The 19,865-nt window shown below is 39.3% G+C and overlaps 1 protein-coding gene across 4 annotated transcripts in view; it reads right to left on the bottom strand.

Annotated features, from left to right (window-relative positions):
* MET (MET proto-oncogene, receptor tyrosine kinase) overlaps positions 1-19,865 on the bottom strand; it is a 92,452-nt gene that overhangs the window by 42,543 nt on the left and 30,044 nt on the right. For all 4 annotated transcript variants that reach the window (XM_032998783.2, XM_042793124.1, XM_042793123.1 and 1 more), the window contains exons 3-5: positions 14,633-14,824; positions 3,101-3,235; positions 1,517-1,690 (exon numbers count right to left, since the gene is read on the bottom strand). In XM_032998783.2, the coding sequence (XP_032854674.2) occupies positions 1,517-1,690; positions 3,101-3,235; positions 14,633-14,824 (501 nt within the window). The remainder of the gene's footprint in view (positions 1-1,516; positions 1,691-3,100; positions 3,236-14,632; positions 14,825-19,865) is intronic.

The raw sequence follows: 19,865 nt of genomic DNA, 5'->3' as shown, positions 1-19,865 counted from the left end.
TCAGTGTATCCCCCTCGAATTGGTGATTCACAGTCTCATGCAAACTAAGGCCAGAAAGGACTATTTGATCATCTAGTATAATCTTTTTGAGATAAATATGTTCTTGTATAAAGGGAAAGTAAACTATTAACATTATGCCTTAGCAATTTATTTACATCTCCTACACCCAAAGGTAAATGGCAGCAGAAGGCACAGCAAACTCTCCCTGCCCGACCCTTCCATCCACTTTGGGGTTTATTCTTACAACACTTTGTTGTTTGTTCATTGAATTTTGCCTGTGTTAGTCCTAAATCTTGTATCTGAAAGGTGAACATGGAAAAGAAAAAAAAACCAAACCTGTAAACAATGCATTTCTAGATTTGTTTCTAGATTGTTAGCAGTTTTGCCTGTCTACTCTTTAAAGAGTCATTGTACATGAAATCATCCACCTGGTTGAATGAAACACATCATTTATTTAAAAACCCCTTTTGTCTCCCTTTGAGAGTTTAGCATGTCAAATTTTCATCTCCCTTTATAAGCTGTACACCCACAAAGGAAAATGTATTTTTAACTACACGGTGTAGTTTAAATGCATTAACAAAAGTAAATGGGCATAAGTGCTACCAGAAAGTTTTACGCTTGTCCTTCCCTCAGTTTTCTAGTCCGTTAACTGCCCTATAAACCTCCACCTTCACAGCTATGTCACACTTCACATGGGATGATCCGGTTACACATAGAGCCGGCCAGTATGAATCCTGCATTAACCATAGCTAAACTAAAACAGGAACGTGCCAGTGCGACTCTCCGCTCATCCGTGCGGTTTTGCTCTCGCAAACCCTTGCTGGGCTCTGGCTGGCTGGCAGCAGCCTCCGGCTGTCCCCTGGCCTGGGGAGGGGTGCAGCCACAGCCTCATCCCCCTCAGTGGTGAGTGGCCCCGTGGGAACAAGGAGCCAGGGAGGGACGTTATGAAAAAAACATCTCCCCTAGGGTGGTGTTTTGGCTGACAGCTCTGTCGCAGTGCTCAGGTGCGGGAGAGAGGGACCTTTCCCCCAAGGGAGACACCACCCCTTGCTCCAGAGCTGGGCCAGCAAGAGGATGGATGAGAAGACAGGGCTAGAGACCTCCTGTGCTGGGTCAGGCTGTGGCGGCGGTGGGTGGGAAGTGCTTTCCTCCACCTCCTCCCTTTGAGAGGCATCTGGGAGGAAGGGTGGTCCTTTCTGTGACTGGCCTTTCCCGTCAGACCCCTGCCCGGCTGGCTCAGCACCATGTTGTTTCCCCACCACGAGTGCTCTGAAGGGCAGAGGCTCTCCTGTGGCAAGCCAGGACGGTCAGTCAGACCTGTCGACCATGAGTGCCTGAGCCCACGGCTTTCAGGGAGAGCATGTGCATCCAGCCAGAGGCTTTATGGATACCGAGGCGGAGGGGAAGTCGAGGAGAGCAGACACTTCATTTATCATAACTGCATAAAAATAAACAGAAAATGTCCGCAGGGCGCGTTCCTCCCTCAGAGATAAAGATGAGAAATGCACTGTTTTACCTCATGAACCCAGGGCAAGCAGGTCTCCTGGGTCCAGGTGCCACCGAGGCACTCGGGAGACCTGAGGCACTGCTGGCTGCACCAGCCACACTGCATGAAGGGAGGTGCCAGCAGGCACTGGCTGCAGGACCTGAAGTGATGGCAGCCCGGCCCCTTCAGCGGGATCTTCGTTACCTGGTGAGGGAAAGACATGATGCACAGATCCTTTTGATACGTACACTAAGTGGCAAGAAGAGCCTCTATTTATGCAATGCGCTGCGGTGCTACTCAGATTTCAGATGTGCAAGCTGTGGTTCGACTTCTCTTTAGCGCAGTAATTACAGGATCTTATAAGTAATTTAACTGACATGATTTTAAATTCGCTAGGGAGAAACCCTAAAGGCATCTTAATGTTATATACAGTTACTACCAGCATCTGGTGTTTACAGCAAGATAGCATTTTTTTGCTGATGGAAAAAGAAAACAGCAATATGCTCCTCCCAGTTCTGCACTAGTTCTTGGAAAAAACAGTGTATCTCAGTATGTCTTAGTTCATACGCTTGTACAAATAGGCATGATGGCTATTTCAACTTTGGCGAGGCTGTATTAATATCTGTGACACACTTAAAGCACGTGACTGCCCATGTACTTGTTTTTTAACACCTATCATCAAAAAACCTAAAACATACCTAAAATATTAATTAAAATTTATATTATTTAAAATATCAGGATAGTTATGATAATAGTCACTCTAAATCTATAAGAAATCTTTTTAGTCAAAATATTAAAATTAGTATATAATTACATTACTGTATAAGTACGTCATACCTCTTTACCTTTCAGTACCTTCCTTAAACTTATTTTGGAGAGTTTCTTGAAGATTACTCTTATAAATATCTCATACATTTCTAGTAAATGATTAATAACCATCTTGACTAATGGCTGATGTATTTCTGTAAATTCTTATAGAACTCAAGGGGTCAAATTATTGCTTACGATTATGGCTTAGGATTATCTGTAATATTATCTGCTGATGTCTTAAACCTATTCTACAATGCATATCTACTTATGACAATAGCATATTTATGACAGCTCTTCATCTTTTGTTAACCCTTTGTAGACTACATGCAAAAGTAATTTTCAAACCTTAATATGAACACCGACTCCCAATTTTAAACATACCCACGTAACTCTTGCGCACACATCCCTCCTTAAAAAGTTATAATGTTATGACACAAACTAACAAAAGCCAGGAAACTGTGAGGACCATTCTTTTCTTAAGCCATTGTGTGTTTTTTCTGTGCAAGCACTTGAATTAAGGACAGGGTTTCAGCCTTAATATTTGCATTTTCTGGATTTTGTTGGTTTATATCATAGCTCTTACATTATTTAAACATCTCTCAATATTAGGCTGTCAGTTTGTTTAGTAGGGGAAAAAAAAAAAACTTGGAGGAAACTTGTCCCTGCAATGTTCCCAAGGGAATGGCAAGGCTGAGAAGATGCAGAGCATAAAGCAGCAGCGTGAAGAGTTGCTCTTGCTGAAAGCTGCTGCTCTGAATGCAGGTTTACACAGTGCACAGAAGAATTAGATTATGAACGACTCACCTTCTTCCCAGTCACTACCAGGGTATAGCCATCATCTGCTAACGAATTCTCGACAACAACTTGGGGAGAGACAGGGTGGGAGTCTAGCTGAAAGCTGACATGTGGAGCTGTGGGTTCTGAACGGGAAACCACTATCTAAGAAAGAAATAAATTGGGAAAATCAGCAGGCAGTGTGTGACACAAATGCATGCTGCTCAGCGGTCTCACGTTCCTACAACTTCTCTGCTTGCATTAATCACTTTGCATTACATTGCATAATATTTTGCATAATGTTCCATCATGATCTGATTAAAGCGCTATAAAATCTACTTTATTTAACACAGCAAAATCATGGCTGTTGGAGGATCCTCAAAATACATCATATTTATTAAAATATGAAGGAGTCATTGCATGTTTTCTAGTCCTTTAATTTCAAGTATTTGTGAATCAACCATAAAAAATGAAGATGTGTCATTTAGTCAGCCCTGCACACTTAAGAAAGGAGAATTTTATCTACAACTCCAGGCCTTCAAAAGTCAAAGATATTTCCATTTATTTTCACTTTGGTCTCTCAGTTTGAAAAGTAAACTTTACCCTGTGTCAACAGTATCTGGTCTTGATGATACCTTTGGAAGATGCTCCAAACCAGGAGCCTAATTTAGTTGTCCTGAAGCCCCTTTGCAAGAGCCATCCCCACCCCCCTCCGCGCCCCCACTCCTTCTCTCTCTCTCTCTCTCTCTCTCTCTCTTGATTTTAGGAGATCTTAGGGAGATTAGTCACACCAGTATGAAATTCCCCCACTAGTCATGTCTCTGCATCTTGAGTTACCTAAATACTTCTGAGAATTTGGGCCTATTCCTGCAAACACACGCTTAACTTTACTACTGTAACTTTGTTGACTTTAATGGGATGAGTCATGGCTGTTAAGCAGAGGCATAAAGTATCTGCAGATTGGGGTGGATATTTGATAGTGAGATTTTATAGGCTTGGGCCTACAAACCAGAGGGATGTGTGCCCAAATGTGATAGCATCAGGCAACAAAGGCAGAGGATTGTTTACATGGAGGAAGATCATGTTCATGTTTCAAAAGCTGCATCACGTGTAGTTTACTTAAGGAATTTAGATAATCAACATTTGCTGAGAAGTTGAGATTCAATGGGGTTCATTATTTAAAAAGATTGAAGACATTCTAGAAATAACTTGTATGTCAAATGTTTAATATTTCACTATAATGAAGCTTTTCTTCTGACTCTGAAGGCAGCATCAGAACAGCTAGGACATTGACTTACACGATTTCACTGGCTTTTTGCACTGCCAAGGTCTTTCAACAAGATGGCTGACTCCAAAACTAGACTTAGAGATGCTGTAATTACAGCTGATGTTTTGTTGTAATTCAAGACTTAAATAAAATATATGAGCAATTAATTCATGGCAATAAGTGCTTCATATCCCAGAGGTATTTACAGTTTGGGGTTACAAGAGGCTTTTTTTTTTGCTTTAAAATGAAACTGACTTTGTTGAAGACTTTGCTATGGGTTTGTTTCATAGTACAGAAAGTGCAGCTTTTAGAAATCAATAAGGTCTGATCATTTTTGGTGACACAGAAGTATGGTCTCTGACTCAGTGTATTAGGGCATGAGCTCTGTTTTTATATTCAGGACAATGAAAAATAGAATGGACTGCAAAGCTGCATGAAAAAGCTTGATTAATGTTGGCATTATGGGGAGAGGTAGCACCACAGCTGCAAATACCTTTTTAGTTGATCATTAGCCGTGTCTCATCTCGAATACCCACTGCTATAAAATGCTAAGAATTCTTTTCTATCATTAATCCAGGCTTCCTCTTATTGCCAAGCATTCTTTCTGATTGAGCCACAGTGTTAACCCTTTAAACACATCTGTGTTGCAACCTCAAAGCAATACATGAAAATTCGGATCCCATCTCCTACAATCTTGGAAAAATTATCCAGTACTTTAAACACTGACTGACCTTTATTTTACTGAGGCTGATAGTCAAATCACCTGCTCAAAGCCCAAGTGAATAGACTTTGACCTCATGACATACAGGGAGCTCAAATTACACTTCCTAACTCATTGGGACTATGGAAGAAAAGTTTGGAGTTTGCTTAGACTTAATGCACCAGCCTACAGTGCTGCTGTAACAGATACTACATGCAAAAATGCTCTTTTTGGTCTATATATCTGTGCAGTTTTTGCACGCAGCAGCCCAGTCCTTGAAATTCTATCTTACCCTTATCCAACATAATCCTGAAGAAAATGGCAATTTGAAGACAGCTTCTACAGCAGGAAGAAGAGGCTACTTAAGACTCCAGTGTCATTCTCAGAAATCTCTGATTTTTATTGCTTGGGACTGGGCTGATATGTGTACAGTGCGGCTTTAATCTACTGTGGACACACCACCATACAGGGGCTACTTCTACCATAGAAATGGCTCATTACTACAGAAGGTTTTCTCTTTACAAAGACTATAAAAAAAAAAGCTGGTTTGGTTTGGTTTTGTTTTTTTTTTTTTTTTTTTTTTTTGAGGGGAGTGGTGGTGGTTTTTTTTTATTTTACATTTTAAAAATTAATTTAACAGCCAAGTATTTCTCCAGAGCGTAAGAGAAATGAAAGTATATCTATGTGCCTGCACTCAAGCAGTTAGTAGATAGGGAAGGTCTTGCACAGATAAATGACTGACTAAAAGAGAACAAACAGACCTTAGCAATAAATGCTCAGTCCTTGAATTAGTAAGGAGTCACCAGAGGTGATCCGCAGGTGTCTGTGCTGGGTTCCATACTGTTGAACACACCCATAAATGAGTTAGAAAAGTGGTTGAGTTAGAAAAGTGGTTGAGCAGTCCAGCAACGAAGTTTTCTGATGATCTGAAGGTATTCAAGGCAATAAGGATGAGGACAGACTATGAAGGATGGCAGAAGGACTTTACAAGACAGCATGTCAAGGCAATAAAATGGCAGGTGAAATATAACAAAGAAGATAAATTTCAAGCAGTATATGATAGATAGTTCCATGAAAACATAATCTCACTGCTCAGCAGCAGTCAAAAAAAAAAAAAAAAAGAAAAACTTAGGAATTATTAGAAAAAGATTAGAGAACAAATCAGAAAACATCCTGATGTCATACAAATTCATGGCCTGCCCAAACCTTGAATTCTCTGTTCAGTTCTGGTTGCCTCATGACAAAAAGAGCGTGTTAAGATAGGAAAAGGTTCACAGAAGGTTAACAAAGATGGTCAAAAGGCTGCAGTGAACAATGACTGAATAGGGTAGGTGTGGAAACGCTATGAAAAAGGCATATAGAATCACGAGTGGGGAGAGACTGACCATTTACTCTCTTCTAATATAAGTAGGGAACATCATCAAAAGACAAAAGTGAGAGGTTCAAATCATACAAAAGAGTAAGACTTCCTAACAATATGTGATGACCTGTGGGACTCCTTGCCGAAGGATGTGAATGCAAGAGGAATACACATTCAAATGGAAACTCTACAGCTAAACAGACAAAACAGACAAAACCCAATAGCTCAGGAAATCCCCAGAATGGAAAATAGCAGCTTGAAGCAGAAGGTATTGTGTAGGTTGCCTGGGTCCCTAGGCATCCACTTGTCACCACTGTGGCAGACAGAGCACTGAACTAGATGGACACTTCGTTTAGACCTATGTGACTCTTCTGATGTTCTTACAAATAACCCTTCTGAGATTCACATTAATTACCAGTAGCTATAACCCCAGAAATTCTTCTCAAAGCAAAGACAATATTTATGTCTCTCTATTTAAAAGAAACAAGTATGTGGTCTTTCAGCATAGCTCAAAGCCAACAATTCATTAATGAACATATTAATGAATATATCCTTTATACTGGAAGTCAGTGATCACTTAGGTCCACAAACATTAAAATAATTCATTTAAATATTCTTTCATTGCCATCAGCTGTCATTAATGTTAAGTAAGAAGACTTCACTCTAGGTTTGTTTATGCATAATATGGCAAATTAAGACTGTAATAACTTGAGTTGAAAATAAGCATGCAACAGCTTCTTTTAAAAATAATTCTGATGCTCAGTTCTGCTTGTCAGCAGGATTGAATTACAAATGTTACTGTCTACATGTTGAAATACCTTCTGCAAAAATGAGAGGCCTTCTAAAAGCAATCCCATCTAAGTATCATATTGTTATTATTTCCCTAGATGTCTGGCAGGTGTAGGCCATTACCCAGCAGAGATAGGCTCAGGGTTAACTTTATTGTGTAACGCCTCAAATGCCCTGGGATATGCAGCATAGCCATGCAAAGGGCACATATGTAGCTCTCTAAATGCTGTATATCATTCTAATCCATGGAGAGTATAATGGATCTCCTCTGAAGAGTGTAAGCTTTTCCACTCAAACTGAATATTAAAACATGTGTGCTCTTAAAACAGTTATTTGGCACCAGGTGTTAATTTTAATTTGACTATATGGATTTTGCATTATGCAATTTTTGATATTATTTCTGGGGGCATCAAGACACATTCTTTACCAAAGAAAGAACTGCTATTATAAAACTGTTAAAAGTTGAGCTATAGATATGATAATGTTACTTAACAAGAGTTTGCCACAGCTTTCTGTTGGTTTAAAAATGATAAAGTGGGAAGGACTGAAACTATTCACATTCCTACAAGTGCACATCTGTGTTGTTTGCATTTAGCCTTAAATAGGTCAGACTGCCGGTATTGAAAAGCCAGGTGAGTTGCTGGACCACAGAGTCATGACAGCAGTGGGCACTGAGGACAACATTTGCAATGACTCCAAGGGCATTCCATCATTCTTTCCTCCTGGCTTTGTAAGGTTTAAGGTCCATGCTCATGTATTTCTTGACCTCCTCGCCCTTGCTTCCAACATGGCTTGTCACTTGCACTCGTGGGTTTTGTTACAACTTCATTTGTCTAGTGGGAGAGAAACTAGATCAAAAGAAGCTTGATCAATTCAAAGGTGGAAATGGCTTCCAGTATACTACGGTATAAACTGGATTTGAATGACCATGCTTAAAGATGCAAAGCTCTGTACTTTGTTCTGTGTCAACTCATTTTGCTGATAGGCACCATGGTTTTGAGCCTCGATTCTTGGAGTGATGAGGCCTTACCACTTTGCTGTTTGCAAGAGGAGAGCAATGCTGAAGGCTTGGCTTTCTTTCTGAATTCTGGGACAATTTTTTTCAAGCCTTGACTGCAATTACAAATAAAAAGCAGATGTGATTATTTTTGTCTATACTAATTTCTGTAGCATGTATTATGTTCCCTGGCATGTAATCTGTGAAAGCAGCTATGACACATGCTAATTTCTCTCTTTTCAGGGAAATGAGATGCGTGTTAAAGTTTGGTGGTGGTGGTGGTGTTTGTTTTTAATCATAAGTATTCCTGGGAAATGAGTGTGACTATCAAGTGTGCTGTCTACTTGGATGTGAAAGCCAACAGGCTTGTGCTCAGTGTGTGAAAATTTCCCAAACCATTAATCTGTGAGAGCCCCATTCCAATTCCTCATCAGACAGAGTCAGAGGCACCAAATTAAATGATAAGGCAGCAGGTTAAGGAAACCCCAAAGGAAGCTCTTCATAATTCATAGCAGAATGAAATTATGGAAGTCATTGTCACAGTGGACTATGGAGGATAAAACAACAAATCATTTCAAAAAATAAGTAAAATTGATGGAAAAGAAGTCCATAAAAACTATTAAATGCCAGATATGGGTGCAATTTCTGGCTCAGGGAATCCCTGGGCCACTGAGTGCCAGAAGGAGGAGGGTATGGGAGAGGCATCACTGTGTGCTTTTACTTGCCTTGTACCTCTCCCATATCCATCTGAGCCCCTGCCAGAGACAGGAAACTCTGCTCCTTGAACTTTTATTCTAACCTCCCACATCTTTTCTTAGCTAAAAAACTGGTTAAAAATACTGGGATAGAAAGGGTCCCTAGTATAAATTTTATTATTGTTCTGTATTGTTTCATGTCTAACAAGTACAGAGAGGCCCTGAGGAGGGTGAGTAGCCTGTTGTGTGATGTGCTGTACTCCAATGAGGCCTATCTATGCCATCATGCTTCGGTTCTCATGCCCTGAGCCATTTTCAGTCCAGAATCTGTTCAGACATGACAGTGCGTGACCATGTTTTGCTAACGCTTGGCTTCTCAGCTAGAGCTGGCTCATGTCCAGCCAGATTGGACAGGACTGCAGCCAGTATGTGGCTGACTGCATCTCAGGGTGTATGTATACCCATGGGAAGACCTTTTCCTTACCTCCAGAAGCAACAGGATGGCTGTCCTACCGCCCCGTGAAGATGAGAGGGCACATGGAGGAGCTCCTCACTCCACACCCATCCCAGTGCTGCCCCACTGTCCACTGAGTTTCACTGGTATAGCCAGAAGGATGAGATGGCCCTGCTGCCAAAATTGCATCTAAAGGGAGTGGTTACCCATAGTAGTCGTAAAATGTACTGTGGAAACTTCTCTATCCCTCTCTTCCTCAAGAAGGTCACCAACAAGCAGTGCATTTTCTTGGGCTTTACCTCAGTGAGGCCAGCCTCAATTGTAGGGAGCACATGCAAGTATTCCACTTCCAAACATAGTGTTATGCCAAAAACCAGTTTCTGTGTATGTCAGGGGCATCGGTCTTTTGTTCATTGTTAAGGCCAAACCAAATGTGAGCTTTTCGGAACAAATCTTGTAAAACTTTCCCATATCCCACTCTCCCCAGAGCTACCAGAAAGACTTCCCCTTCCTGAAGAACTTTGCTCTTTCCTTCATCACTCAAAAGTCACTCTGAAATAATATCAAGCTCCAGGCAGAAAAAAAAAAAAAAAAAAAAAAATCACCTTGCAACTAAGCAAAAATAGAAGATATTTTATCTCAATATATCACGTTGTGAGGTTTTTTTGACAAACTATAATTTCCCAAAATACTGGCTGGTAATAAAAATGTCTTTTCTAGTTGTGAGCTGTATTCTTAGCATAGCTTCTTTGGCTTGAGCAGAGTAAGGCTGCTTTACACCAGCTGAAAATCTGATTCCTTAACTATAGCAGTGTAACTGGGTGATGTTTTCTAATCAAATAACCACTGTGAAATACCTGATTCACTTTGCACCCAACAGCTGTACTTTCAGCCTGTGTTCCCAGTCACACTCTGAAAACAAGCACACTAAGAAAGGCCAAGACAGCTGCAACTTCTCAACAGAAAAAAAAAAAAGGGGGGGGGGGGAAACTTGTTGTCAGCCTCCAGCTTAGGAAGGAAGTAAAACCATTTTTCTTTTCCGTCTCATGCATGTCAGCTGTCTGAGAAAAAATTATTACTGCTCTGTTTTGTAACAGAAACTCCACAATATTTGGTAAACTACAAACTCCAATCTATTCATGGCCAAATACAGATTTAACATTTCTGATGTAGCTAAAACATGCTCAGTATGTCAGAGGGCTGCAGTAACTCTCCAGGAGAGCTTTGGAATTCACCTCCTGGCCCCAATTATCCTCCTTAAAAGGACTCATGAATCTTCTGTATTTGGACCATCCAGATCAATTTTATTTTAGTTTTAGATTTTGGATGAAAAAATAAACATTTAGTGAAGGAGGCTGTATTTCCTTTCCAGCATTAGTGCTTTTCAGACCTGTTTACGTGAATAATTCTACTTAATCGAACTAAAAGCACAAGCAGAAAACAGGTGACTTCCTTGGTTGAATAAAACATACCTGCTTTTGCATTCTGAATATTATTGGCTCTTCAGATGACTATTTTAAATAAGGAAAATACAGACTATATTCTGAGTTGGGTCATTAGCACTGTTTTGATGGGTGATGCTGTAAGCTTCAGTGGAATCACTTGTAAAGACAACTATTCCTTGTGATACATCTCTAAATACATCAAAACCTCAGAATCAGGTAGCCATCATCTACAGGAGGAAAAACTTTGTTCTCAGAAACTACATTAAACCTTCTGTTGACTTTTGCAGCAATGCTGTACTATAGCTGTGTGATGAAGAGAGAAAAATGGATGGAGATGGAAACAGAGTCAGAGATGAGGGGGTGGTAGGAAGGCAGAAAGTGAAGAGCAGAAGAAATGCAAAAGGAGGTAGAAAGATGTCATGAAAAAGGAAAGGAAAAAAGGGAGAATCAAGTGGTTGGCTGCTCATCAAGTATAAACAAGTAGAATGGGAGAATATGAGAAACATTTTCAAATAAATTTCTCTCAGGTTGATTATCAGTAGTTTGCTGCTGCAACTACTGGCTTCCACAGCACAGGCTTGGAGCTTCAGTTCAGTTTAGGTGACATGATCACTGTGTTTTAAACACCCTCTTTTCTCCCTACAAAATGCTTCATAACAATTAATTCAGCAAAAATGTGAATTAAATGTTCATTACTTTCACCAAGCTGTTTCGTATTTGGGCAATTCAGGGTGTGGTTGTCAGAGACAGAGGTACTGTACTACTATTTCTTTTAATCTCATGGATGACTGCTAGTGCTGAAATTTATATCACAAACTAAATTGTCTAAATATGGTAAGGTTTGGTATTTCAAAGAGGATACAAGATGAACTGGATTCACTGGAAGGGCTGAGCTGGTTTTCTAATTTTAGAAACCTATATATGAACTTTTTTTTCTGTTGCTTTTAAATAGTTGGCATGAAAATATGTTCACAAGATATTAATATAACCAGTTTTAAAACAGGTTCCTGAATAGGTAGAATTTTGCAACTAATTTTCTCTGAAAGCATACATCTCTGAAGAGATATAGTTAGCTCTATTCAGAGCTAGCTACAAGTTACAAGGGGATTGCATAGGAAAATTCAGTATTTACACGTACAAAGAGCTAAAAATATGAGTGCAAATGACTGTGCAAAAGTGAGGTGTAAAATAAGTGAAAAACTGAGGAGTCTTTGCAATATATTTCAGTAGATTTGTGAATGAAACAAAAAAGAACTTCATTACATTTCTTCGCTAAAAAATGTGAAGTGTTTGGGGATATCTTTTTGATAAATTAAGTCATTGTTAGATTATTCTGATTTTTTTTAACCTATTTTACTTCAGTAATGGTCGTTTAATAGCTCAATTTTTAATGATCTCCATCTTATTGCAGTTAATAGCTATATTTCCATAGAAACACTGCAAATCTGCTTTAGTTGGGCATTTGCTAATGAACATGTTTGAAAGCACTTCCTAGATAACTATTAGTAAAAAAAAAAAAGAAAAGGAAAAAAAAAGATTTCATGTAAGTGAACATTAAACTCTGCAAAAAGCTGTCTGCTGTATCCTACAGACCTAGTATCCTTTCCAAAATCATTTAAAAGCACAAGAAATACTAACCTTTTTATTTAGAAGTAGTGTCATTAAAGGTGGTCAGTATACTTATTTTCCTGCTGGTTGCACCAAACCTTCAAAGAGAGAGCTCCTACCTATTACAATTTGAGCCCAGTGCTGACTTCCCCTTGTAGCTCAAGCCAATCTAACTCAATTATGAGAATGTTTCTGCTAATGGCAATGTGCAGTTTACACAATAGCCTTTCTTTTGATCTGTAGCTGAACCTGGAATAGGAAATGTATTCTGGAAATATTTTAATTGTTCCTTGAGCTGGGCAAATGTCTGAATGAAGTGTGTGGTGCAGGACTTGAATGAATAATTTAAAGAATGTTACAAATAAAAATAATGCTGCCTTGTGCTTTCTACCAAACCTCCCTAAAAGCTTTGTGACAGCCCAGAAGAAATGATGCAAGTAAGACAGTAGTGTTATTAACTGTATTTTGTAGATAAGGAAATGGCTTCAGAAAGGTTAAACAAATTGCTTATGTTCGCTGTGTGAACCACTACCTACATTTAAGAACAGAGTGTAGGTCGGTCCAGTGCTCAGTGTGCAGTTCTTAACGTTTGCCTTTCCTGCACTGAAGACAGACTGCAGCTTAAAGTTACCAAGGTCATCATGGGAACTTCAGGTAAAAATAGCAGGGTTGTCATTGAACATTTTGTTAAATTCCTATCTTTTAGAGGGAAAGAGAAACATGATTTTCTCCAGTTTTCCATCTGTCCTTTGCGGTGAATCTCCCTGTAGGAGCACTATGGATTTTGCATTATGGGGCAGGTTCTGTGTCCAGTGTGTGCAGAGACAGAAGTGGAGGCATCGGACTGCCTCTGTCCACAAAGGGTGCATCTACTGGGGACAATATGTAACCCTAGTTACTGCATGTGGTAAGGACAGAGAATGAAAGGAAGGGGAGAAGAAAGGGAAGGTTTGTTTTTATGAAAAGTTACATGTGTCCAATTATTTTCTAATGGAAGGTTACAGGAAATGAGAAAACTGGAAGGGCACAGCAACTGATGGCCTTCTCACAAGGTTTCAGTTAATGATGGTTGGGGGACAACACTACTCACTTGGATGACTCTGTGCAGCCTACAGAGCAAGAAGGGCCAAAACTGCCAGTACTTCAGGAAGCCCACTAGATGACAAATAATACTGGAGGAGTGAAAGGACACAGGTCCTTGGGTGCAAGAGGGATCCCAGCTGAGATGAACATACAGGTTGAGCTCTGTGGCAGCTGGAGAAGCCAAGCTTCCCAGGGTGGTCATTGCAGGATGACAGTGCTTGAAATGAGATGGGTGAATACAGCGAGCCCTTGGTGTCTCAAAGTGTTTTGACTTCTGATGTTTGATTTTCACTGCCAAGTTTTTAAAAGACTGTTGGCTCTATGGGTTAGATTTATTTTGTTAGTCACCTACAAAGAAGTCACATAGTATAATCTACCTGTCTAGATTAGTTATGCACTCAGTGAGAAAGACAGACTTCTCAGGAGGGTGATTTACTACTTATTATGGAAAACCCGTTTAAGAAGAGGAAGAATTGCTGTCCAAAAGGACAGAGTGAGACGGGAATGAACAAGGGCCCGAAAATCTAAAATGCACTCAGAGAAACTTGAAAGTAGGTGGAAGAGGAGCTAATCTCAATTCTACGGCTGTGAGTCAGGCTATGGGTACATTAGCAAGTGATTTGGTGCCAGGAGTGGATCAGTACATAGAAACAACTAATGCTGAGGCTCCTGCTTCTACATTATAAGCCATCTTGGCATTTTACATTGAACTAGGTTTAATCCGATCCTCTAGACCAAATGACCATACAAAGTGTATATCTGAAGCTGTCTGAAGAATCAGTCACTGTTTTGGACCTTTCTGCCCCATATGGGGTTGGAGCATATTTGATGTGCATCCAAGACAACTTTCAGTTTAGTTCCTTTGAAAGAAATCTAGTTTGTATGGACCAAAAATGCTCTGTGAACTGAGCCAGCTGGACTAAGTGGAGATCATGGTAGAATTTGCTCCAAAACCACTGCTCCAAATCACAAAGCCCATGTAAACATTTAAAAGGCTGAATGCTCTATTAGGCACTTTGTTCATATTCCAGAAGCTATATTTTACTCCGTAACTTCAACTTTCTAATGCCCTGTTAAACTGGGGTAATACTGCTCCTCACTTTTCTCCATCCTGCTCAACTCCAGTATGTTTTTTTATTGTGAAGGTGTTGTAGTAATATTTACCTGCATGAAGCGGCCCTCCGAAGTTCCCAGATTAGCAATGGTAAGGTTCTCTTTGGTGAAGACAGATATTGAAGTTAACAGGACACTGTTGAACTGGCCCATGAACAAGTCAACCCTCTGCAAAGGAGTTGTAACTTCTAAGCGATATTCATCATCTTGTGCTCTGCAGTATGAAGCATTTCTTGAAAAAGCCTGTTTGAAAATGAAGTACAGATGAGTACTGTCTTTACGAGTAGGAATAGATCTTTGTCAGAGTGAAGTCATTTAGTACAAATGCATTCGACCAAAAGTATTTTAAAATGTTTCAAACTTAATTGCTTCATCAGTTATGATGTTCCATGAGGAAGGCAATGACTTCTTAATGTTATGGGAAAGTTTCTTTTAACTTTATTTTATACTGTCTGTTGGGAATAAGACATAGGGTCTTTATTTAACCAGACGATATGTGTATAAGCACATATATCAACATGTCCTTTCTCTTAGCGACTTCCGTAATGCTGCTTCTCCAAGGGTCTCAGAATTCTTTGACTGTGGAGTCTGCCCAGTGACACACCTGCTTCTAAAACAGTGATTCCTAGAAAATGATTCTCTTAAACCACTGCAATTTTTTTAACCTTTTTTTTTTTATTAAAATAACAATTTTCAGTATTCTTCTCCTTCTGTTCTCTTTTCACCACCTTTTACACAGGTAAGACAGAAAAGGGGAGAAAAAGATGGAGAAAGTGAAAAAGGAGATAAGCCAGGTAAAATATGTTTCTGATTGTAGATTTAAATGAAACTATGGGGAAGCCAGCTTTTTATAATTACTTAGGCTATTGTATTGATCACCTATGGCTCATGCACTCTTTTGTCCAATCTCTGTGTCTTGAGTGTACTATAATAGCTGCTGCATTTGCAGGGTTTTTTTCTCCCAGTTTGGGAATAGAGATTACATGGTTTTCATTTTCATTGGAAAAATTCTTGAACAATACACTTTAAGTTATCTCTCAAGAAGAATATAACCTGCTGCCCTGACAATTCAATAGTAATCTATTAACTGATAATTCCATTACTATTGATACTACATCATCTGCTTTGGTGAGATTGTACAAATAACAACCAGGAACCCCCTAAAGGATCTCTAACCAGTTTAAATTTAGAAGTCATCTAGCAAGTTCCCACTGTGACATACTTTATGAATAAACATGTAGGGAGATTATAAAGGATCTTATGGTGGTTCCCTCTGTTCAAATCAAGAAAGCTTTGGTTTTCCTAATTTTTTATTGATTTGTTATTGTTACAAACATATTTTTAAAAGCCTAAATTAAATCTTTTAAAGACAGTCAGTCTTTCCACTAAATTCAACAGATCTGGATCATACCCTTAAAGAACATATAGGAGTGGAATTTTATTTTTTGCTTTCTAGATTCTGATGTTTTTCCCTCAAAGTACTACGAGAAAACAAGCAATGAATCAATAATTTCTTGCTAGCTTAACTCTGTTGAATTCTGGAAAAAAACCCAAGACATTGAAAATGCTATTTAACAAAATGTTCAACCTAATAGCTCAGACTTTTGCTGTTGAATTGTAACATTTCTGAACTGTGCGCTACAACAGCACTGGCGGGTGAAATTTTCTATGATCCCTAGGAGTTGCACTCAGGACTGGTGCCAGCTTTTCTCCAGGTGCCCTTTCAATTTACTATATCATTTAGGTAAAAACCTGTGTAAAACCAAACAAGAGCAACTGAAATGTCTGTGCAATGCCTTAAGGATACAGAAAGATGGCTTCTGGATTAGATCTGATACAGCAGTGACATAACAGTTTGGTTATCCACATGCTAAAGGGTTTGCTGTATTAGTTTTGGTATTAACTGTTAATGTATGGTGTGTTTTGCTCAGAAGGAACCGAACTAATACTTTGTACTAGGAACATTGAATACACTTTAAATATTTTTTAACCCAGTATTTGACTGGGTTAAATCATCATGGGACAAATTTAGCTTTTCTTTGTTTTGGCCACCAAACAAGCTAAAAGCTTTATTCTTTTGCACTCATATCCTACCCAGTCTAAAAGTATTTCTGAAACATCTGTGCAAAGATTACTCATACAATGAGTATGAATAGTTCAAGTGCAGAAAGATGTACAGTTTTCATGCTTTTTGAAATAAGGCAGATTTCTGAATTTTCCCTCCCCCAGCTTGGGATCTCTGCTCTTTGCTGCAACTCATTTTTTTTTCCATAAGCAAACGACTTTGGGGAGAGATGTTTCTGTGCTAACGTTAAAAAAGTACTTCCTCCTATGTAGTCATCTCCACACAATTTGAACATCCAGACGTGCCTCATGAAACCCTGTTCAAGCTCTTCTTTACAAGTGGCTAGATTTTCCTGCTTGCCCCAACACCTTTCCTAGCTTCCCCGAAGTCAGTTCAGCCACAAAGTCAGCTCAGCCTTCCTCAGAGATGTCGTAATTTTGGGTATCTGCCCAAGAACCTGCAGATTGTTCCACACATGGCTCTCTTACAAAACCGGGTGCTTCACGCATTAACCGTAATGTAAGGTGAGCTTTTTAAGAAATAGGAAGGCTTTGATCTTTGAGATTAAAAGGCTACATAGAAAACTAAAGGAAGATTGATAACACAGAAAACTTCGGCAAAGAAGCTGCTTTAAATTAACTCGTTGAAGCCTGAATCTCTCCCTCCCTCCTTCCCTCTCTCTCAGTATACACGTAAGTATCCATTTGGCTGTCAATGTGGAAAAATAACTGATGTCAGATGATGCACTCTGGATGTTATGCCAAGTTCCAGTGACAAATCACACAACTATTGAAATGGACGATTAGAGAGCGGGTAAGTGCTTGGGTCAGGCTCTATGGCTTCTCATGTAGGAGGAGAGGTGCCAATTGTGTGTGATTCATAGCGAGGGCTTTGTGAAGCTGGTGTAGGTGTGCCACTGGAATGCAGTGAGGTGTGAGCAAGCCCTGACTTTCAGCCATGTCCAGAAGGGTAGGAGATAACCAACTCTATCTTATTTGTTCATAGGGGAAGTTGTGGTGTTTCAGAATTTACCCTGGATTCAGTCCACGGAAGATGAACATGCCAAAAAAGTTTCTAGACATCATTGAGCTGGGCTATCAGGAGCTGTTGCTGTTTGGCAGTTAACTGATTTATATATCATAGTCAGTGGGCATAAAAAGAGTATTTCAGATGGAGTTGCACATTTGAAGCCAAAAGTGCGAAGTTGGGAGGAAATCTTGAAGCCACTAATGAAAATCTCAAAAAAATACCCAGTTAGGTCAGAATCAGAACCAATCATAGGGTCTAGTCTCTAGCCTGAATACTAGACTTGAGGAAAAAAAAAAACATCTAAATTTTAACCAAAGACTTTTTTGAGCTTTTCCGTTATTTGCGGTGACTGTAATTTAGAGGAACACTCCTCCAGGCTCGTCATTCTAGAGCTGGCCTAAACCTGTTCTTAGTTAAGTGCAGTGCTCAATTAGAAAGTGATATTATGTGTAATGTCTTGAAGTTCTGTTTAATGTCTTAAATAAACTAGAAATTAATGACTTAATCACTGTAGAACATCTCATACTGTCTTGTGAACAGTTTGGAAGACATTAAAATTAAAATTTAATTTGACAAATTGGAGAAATGGTCTGAAAGTAACTAGGTAAAACTTCCTACTGTCAACTGTAAAATACTAGAGTTATGAAAAAGAACTCAAGAAAAAGTAGGAGTCTTATTTCCTGCTGGTTTGGTATAACATGGAGCAGGGGGAAATGAGCTACTGCTAAATGAGTTGGATCCTGATATCTGCAAATGGCAAAAATCCTTTTCCAAAGAAACTGCTGTAGAGTGAATGAATAGATGATTTTACATAACGGATTGATTCCCGAGAGGATTTAAAACAGAGAGGGTGTGTGCGTTGCTTATCTCTTCTGTTGTGGAGGTCAGTGAATTGAGATGAATAATAAAACTACAGTTTTCAGGAGTGTGTCCTATTTGAATCAAACACATAATGGTGAAGAATTTACATGTACAGCAGACTCTGAACAGGAACAGTAACTGTGAGGAAAGCAGTACAACTTTATCAGATTTTCCTCTCTAAATTTTCTTGTGTACTTTTAGCCAACACAGTTTTGCTGTTCTGTAATGCATATGAATTTTCTGGGTAGTTTGCAGCACTTCTCTTCAGGTGAAATACAATAAATGAAATTCTGGCCTCAATAACTCAGTGAAGCTGCGGTGTTGCCTTAGGAGGATGAGTGACTTGATCATTATCATGTTGGAGATCTATTAGAGGGCTGGAGTTAGAATCTGTATTGTCCATTTCCCAGTCCCATCTAAATAAAAGTGAGGGACATTGTAAATTTGGCCTATCGTTATCTTTGAAAGGAATTACTTCTTAAATTTCATAAACCCCATAAATCTTCCCAGCTGTCATACATTGGTCTCTTAAACTCTGGACTCAGAGATGTCTACTAAGATACTTGTACTTTGAGATCTTTGACAAAATGAGGAGAGGAGAAAAATAACCAGGACAAACTTTCTGGCTCCTGGCACATTTTACAGACTCTGTTCGCTTCATGTCTTCTTCTGTCAGTTCCCTTGGCAGAGGGACTATCTCCCTCCTCCTTTCCCATGAGGTCTCATGCCATAGCTGGTCAGAGTGAATAAAGTGTAATGGAGAAGAGGAGAACTATATAAATAGCTTTCTACTGTGCTATCACAAAGGAATATTTTTTCCTCTGCAATTAGCAAGACAGAAAGTTTGTGAAATGGACAAAATTTTACTACTAACAATTCTAAAAAGTCACAGTCACATTTATTGTTGTCACTATACACAACTGTCACAGGGTGTCTGAATTCTTTACGGTTATGAGCACATTCAGTGATGATACACATAAAAAATATGGACACATTTATTTTTTGGAAGTAATTGACCAGAAAAGAATCTCTTGTGAACAAACTCCAGTGCTGTACAACGGGCAGAAGAGAAGCCAGCCAGAACTGAAGAAAATGGGAGATGGAAATTCCTTGGACGTAGCATGTTGGCTTTTGCCAACATGATCAACTGCAAGTCCACAGCGAGACTCCTCACCTACTGGGTCAGTGTAACTGCAGTGTGAGCTCCTAAAACTTGCTGCTGCATTTCCAAGAGAAGTAACTGTGGGTAACTAAATAGCATTGGCCATACATCAGTACTAGTCATATGTACTGTTCAATAGCAGGCCAAATCCACATGAATAGTGTTCC

Source organism: Tyto alba, unplaced genomic scaffold (genome assembly GCF_018691265.1).
Source record: "Tyto alba isolate M040663 unplaced genomic scaffold, T.alba_DEE_v4.0 Super-Scaffold_2, whole genome shotgun sequence".
Lineage (NCBI taxonomy): Eukaryota > Metazoa > Chordata > Aves > Strigiformes > Tytonidae > Tyto > Tyto alba.
The sequence above is the reverse complement of the archived record's forward strand: the minus strand, read 5'-3'. Positions and strand labels throughout refer to the sequence as shown.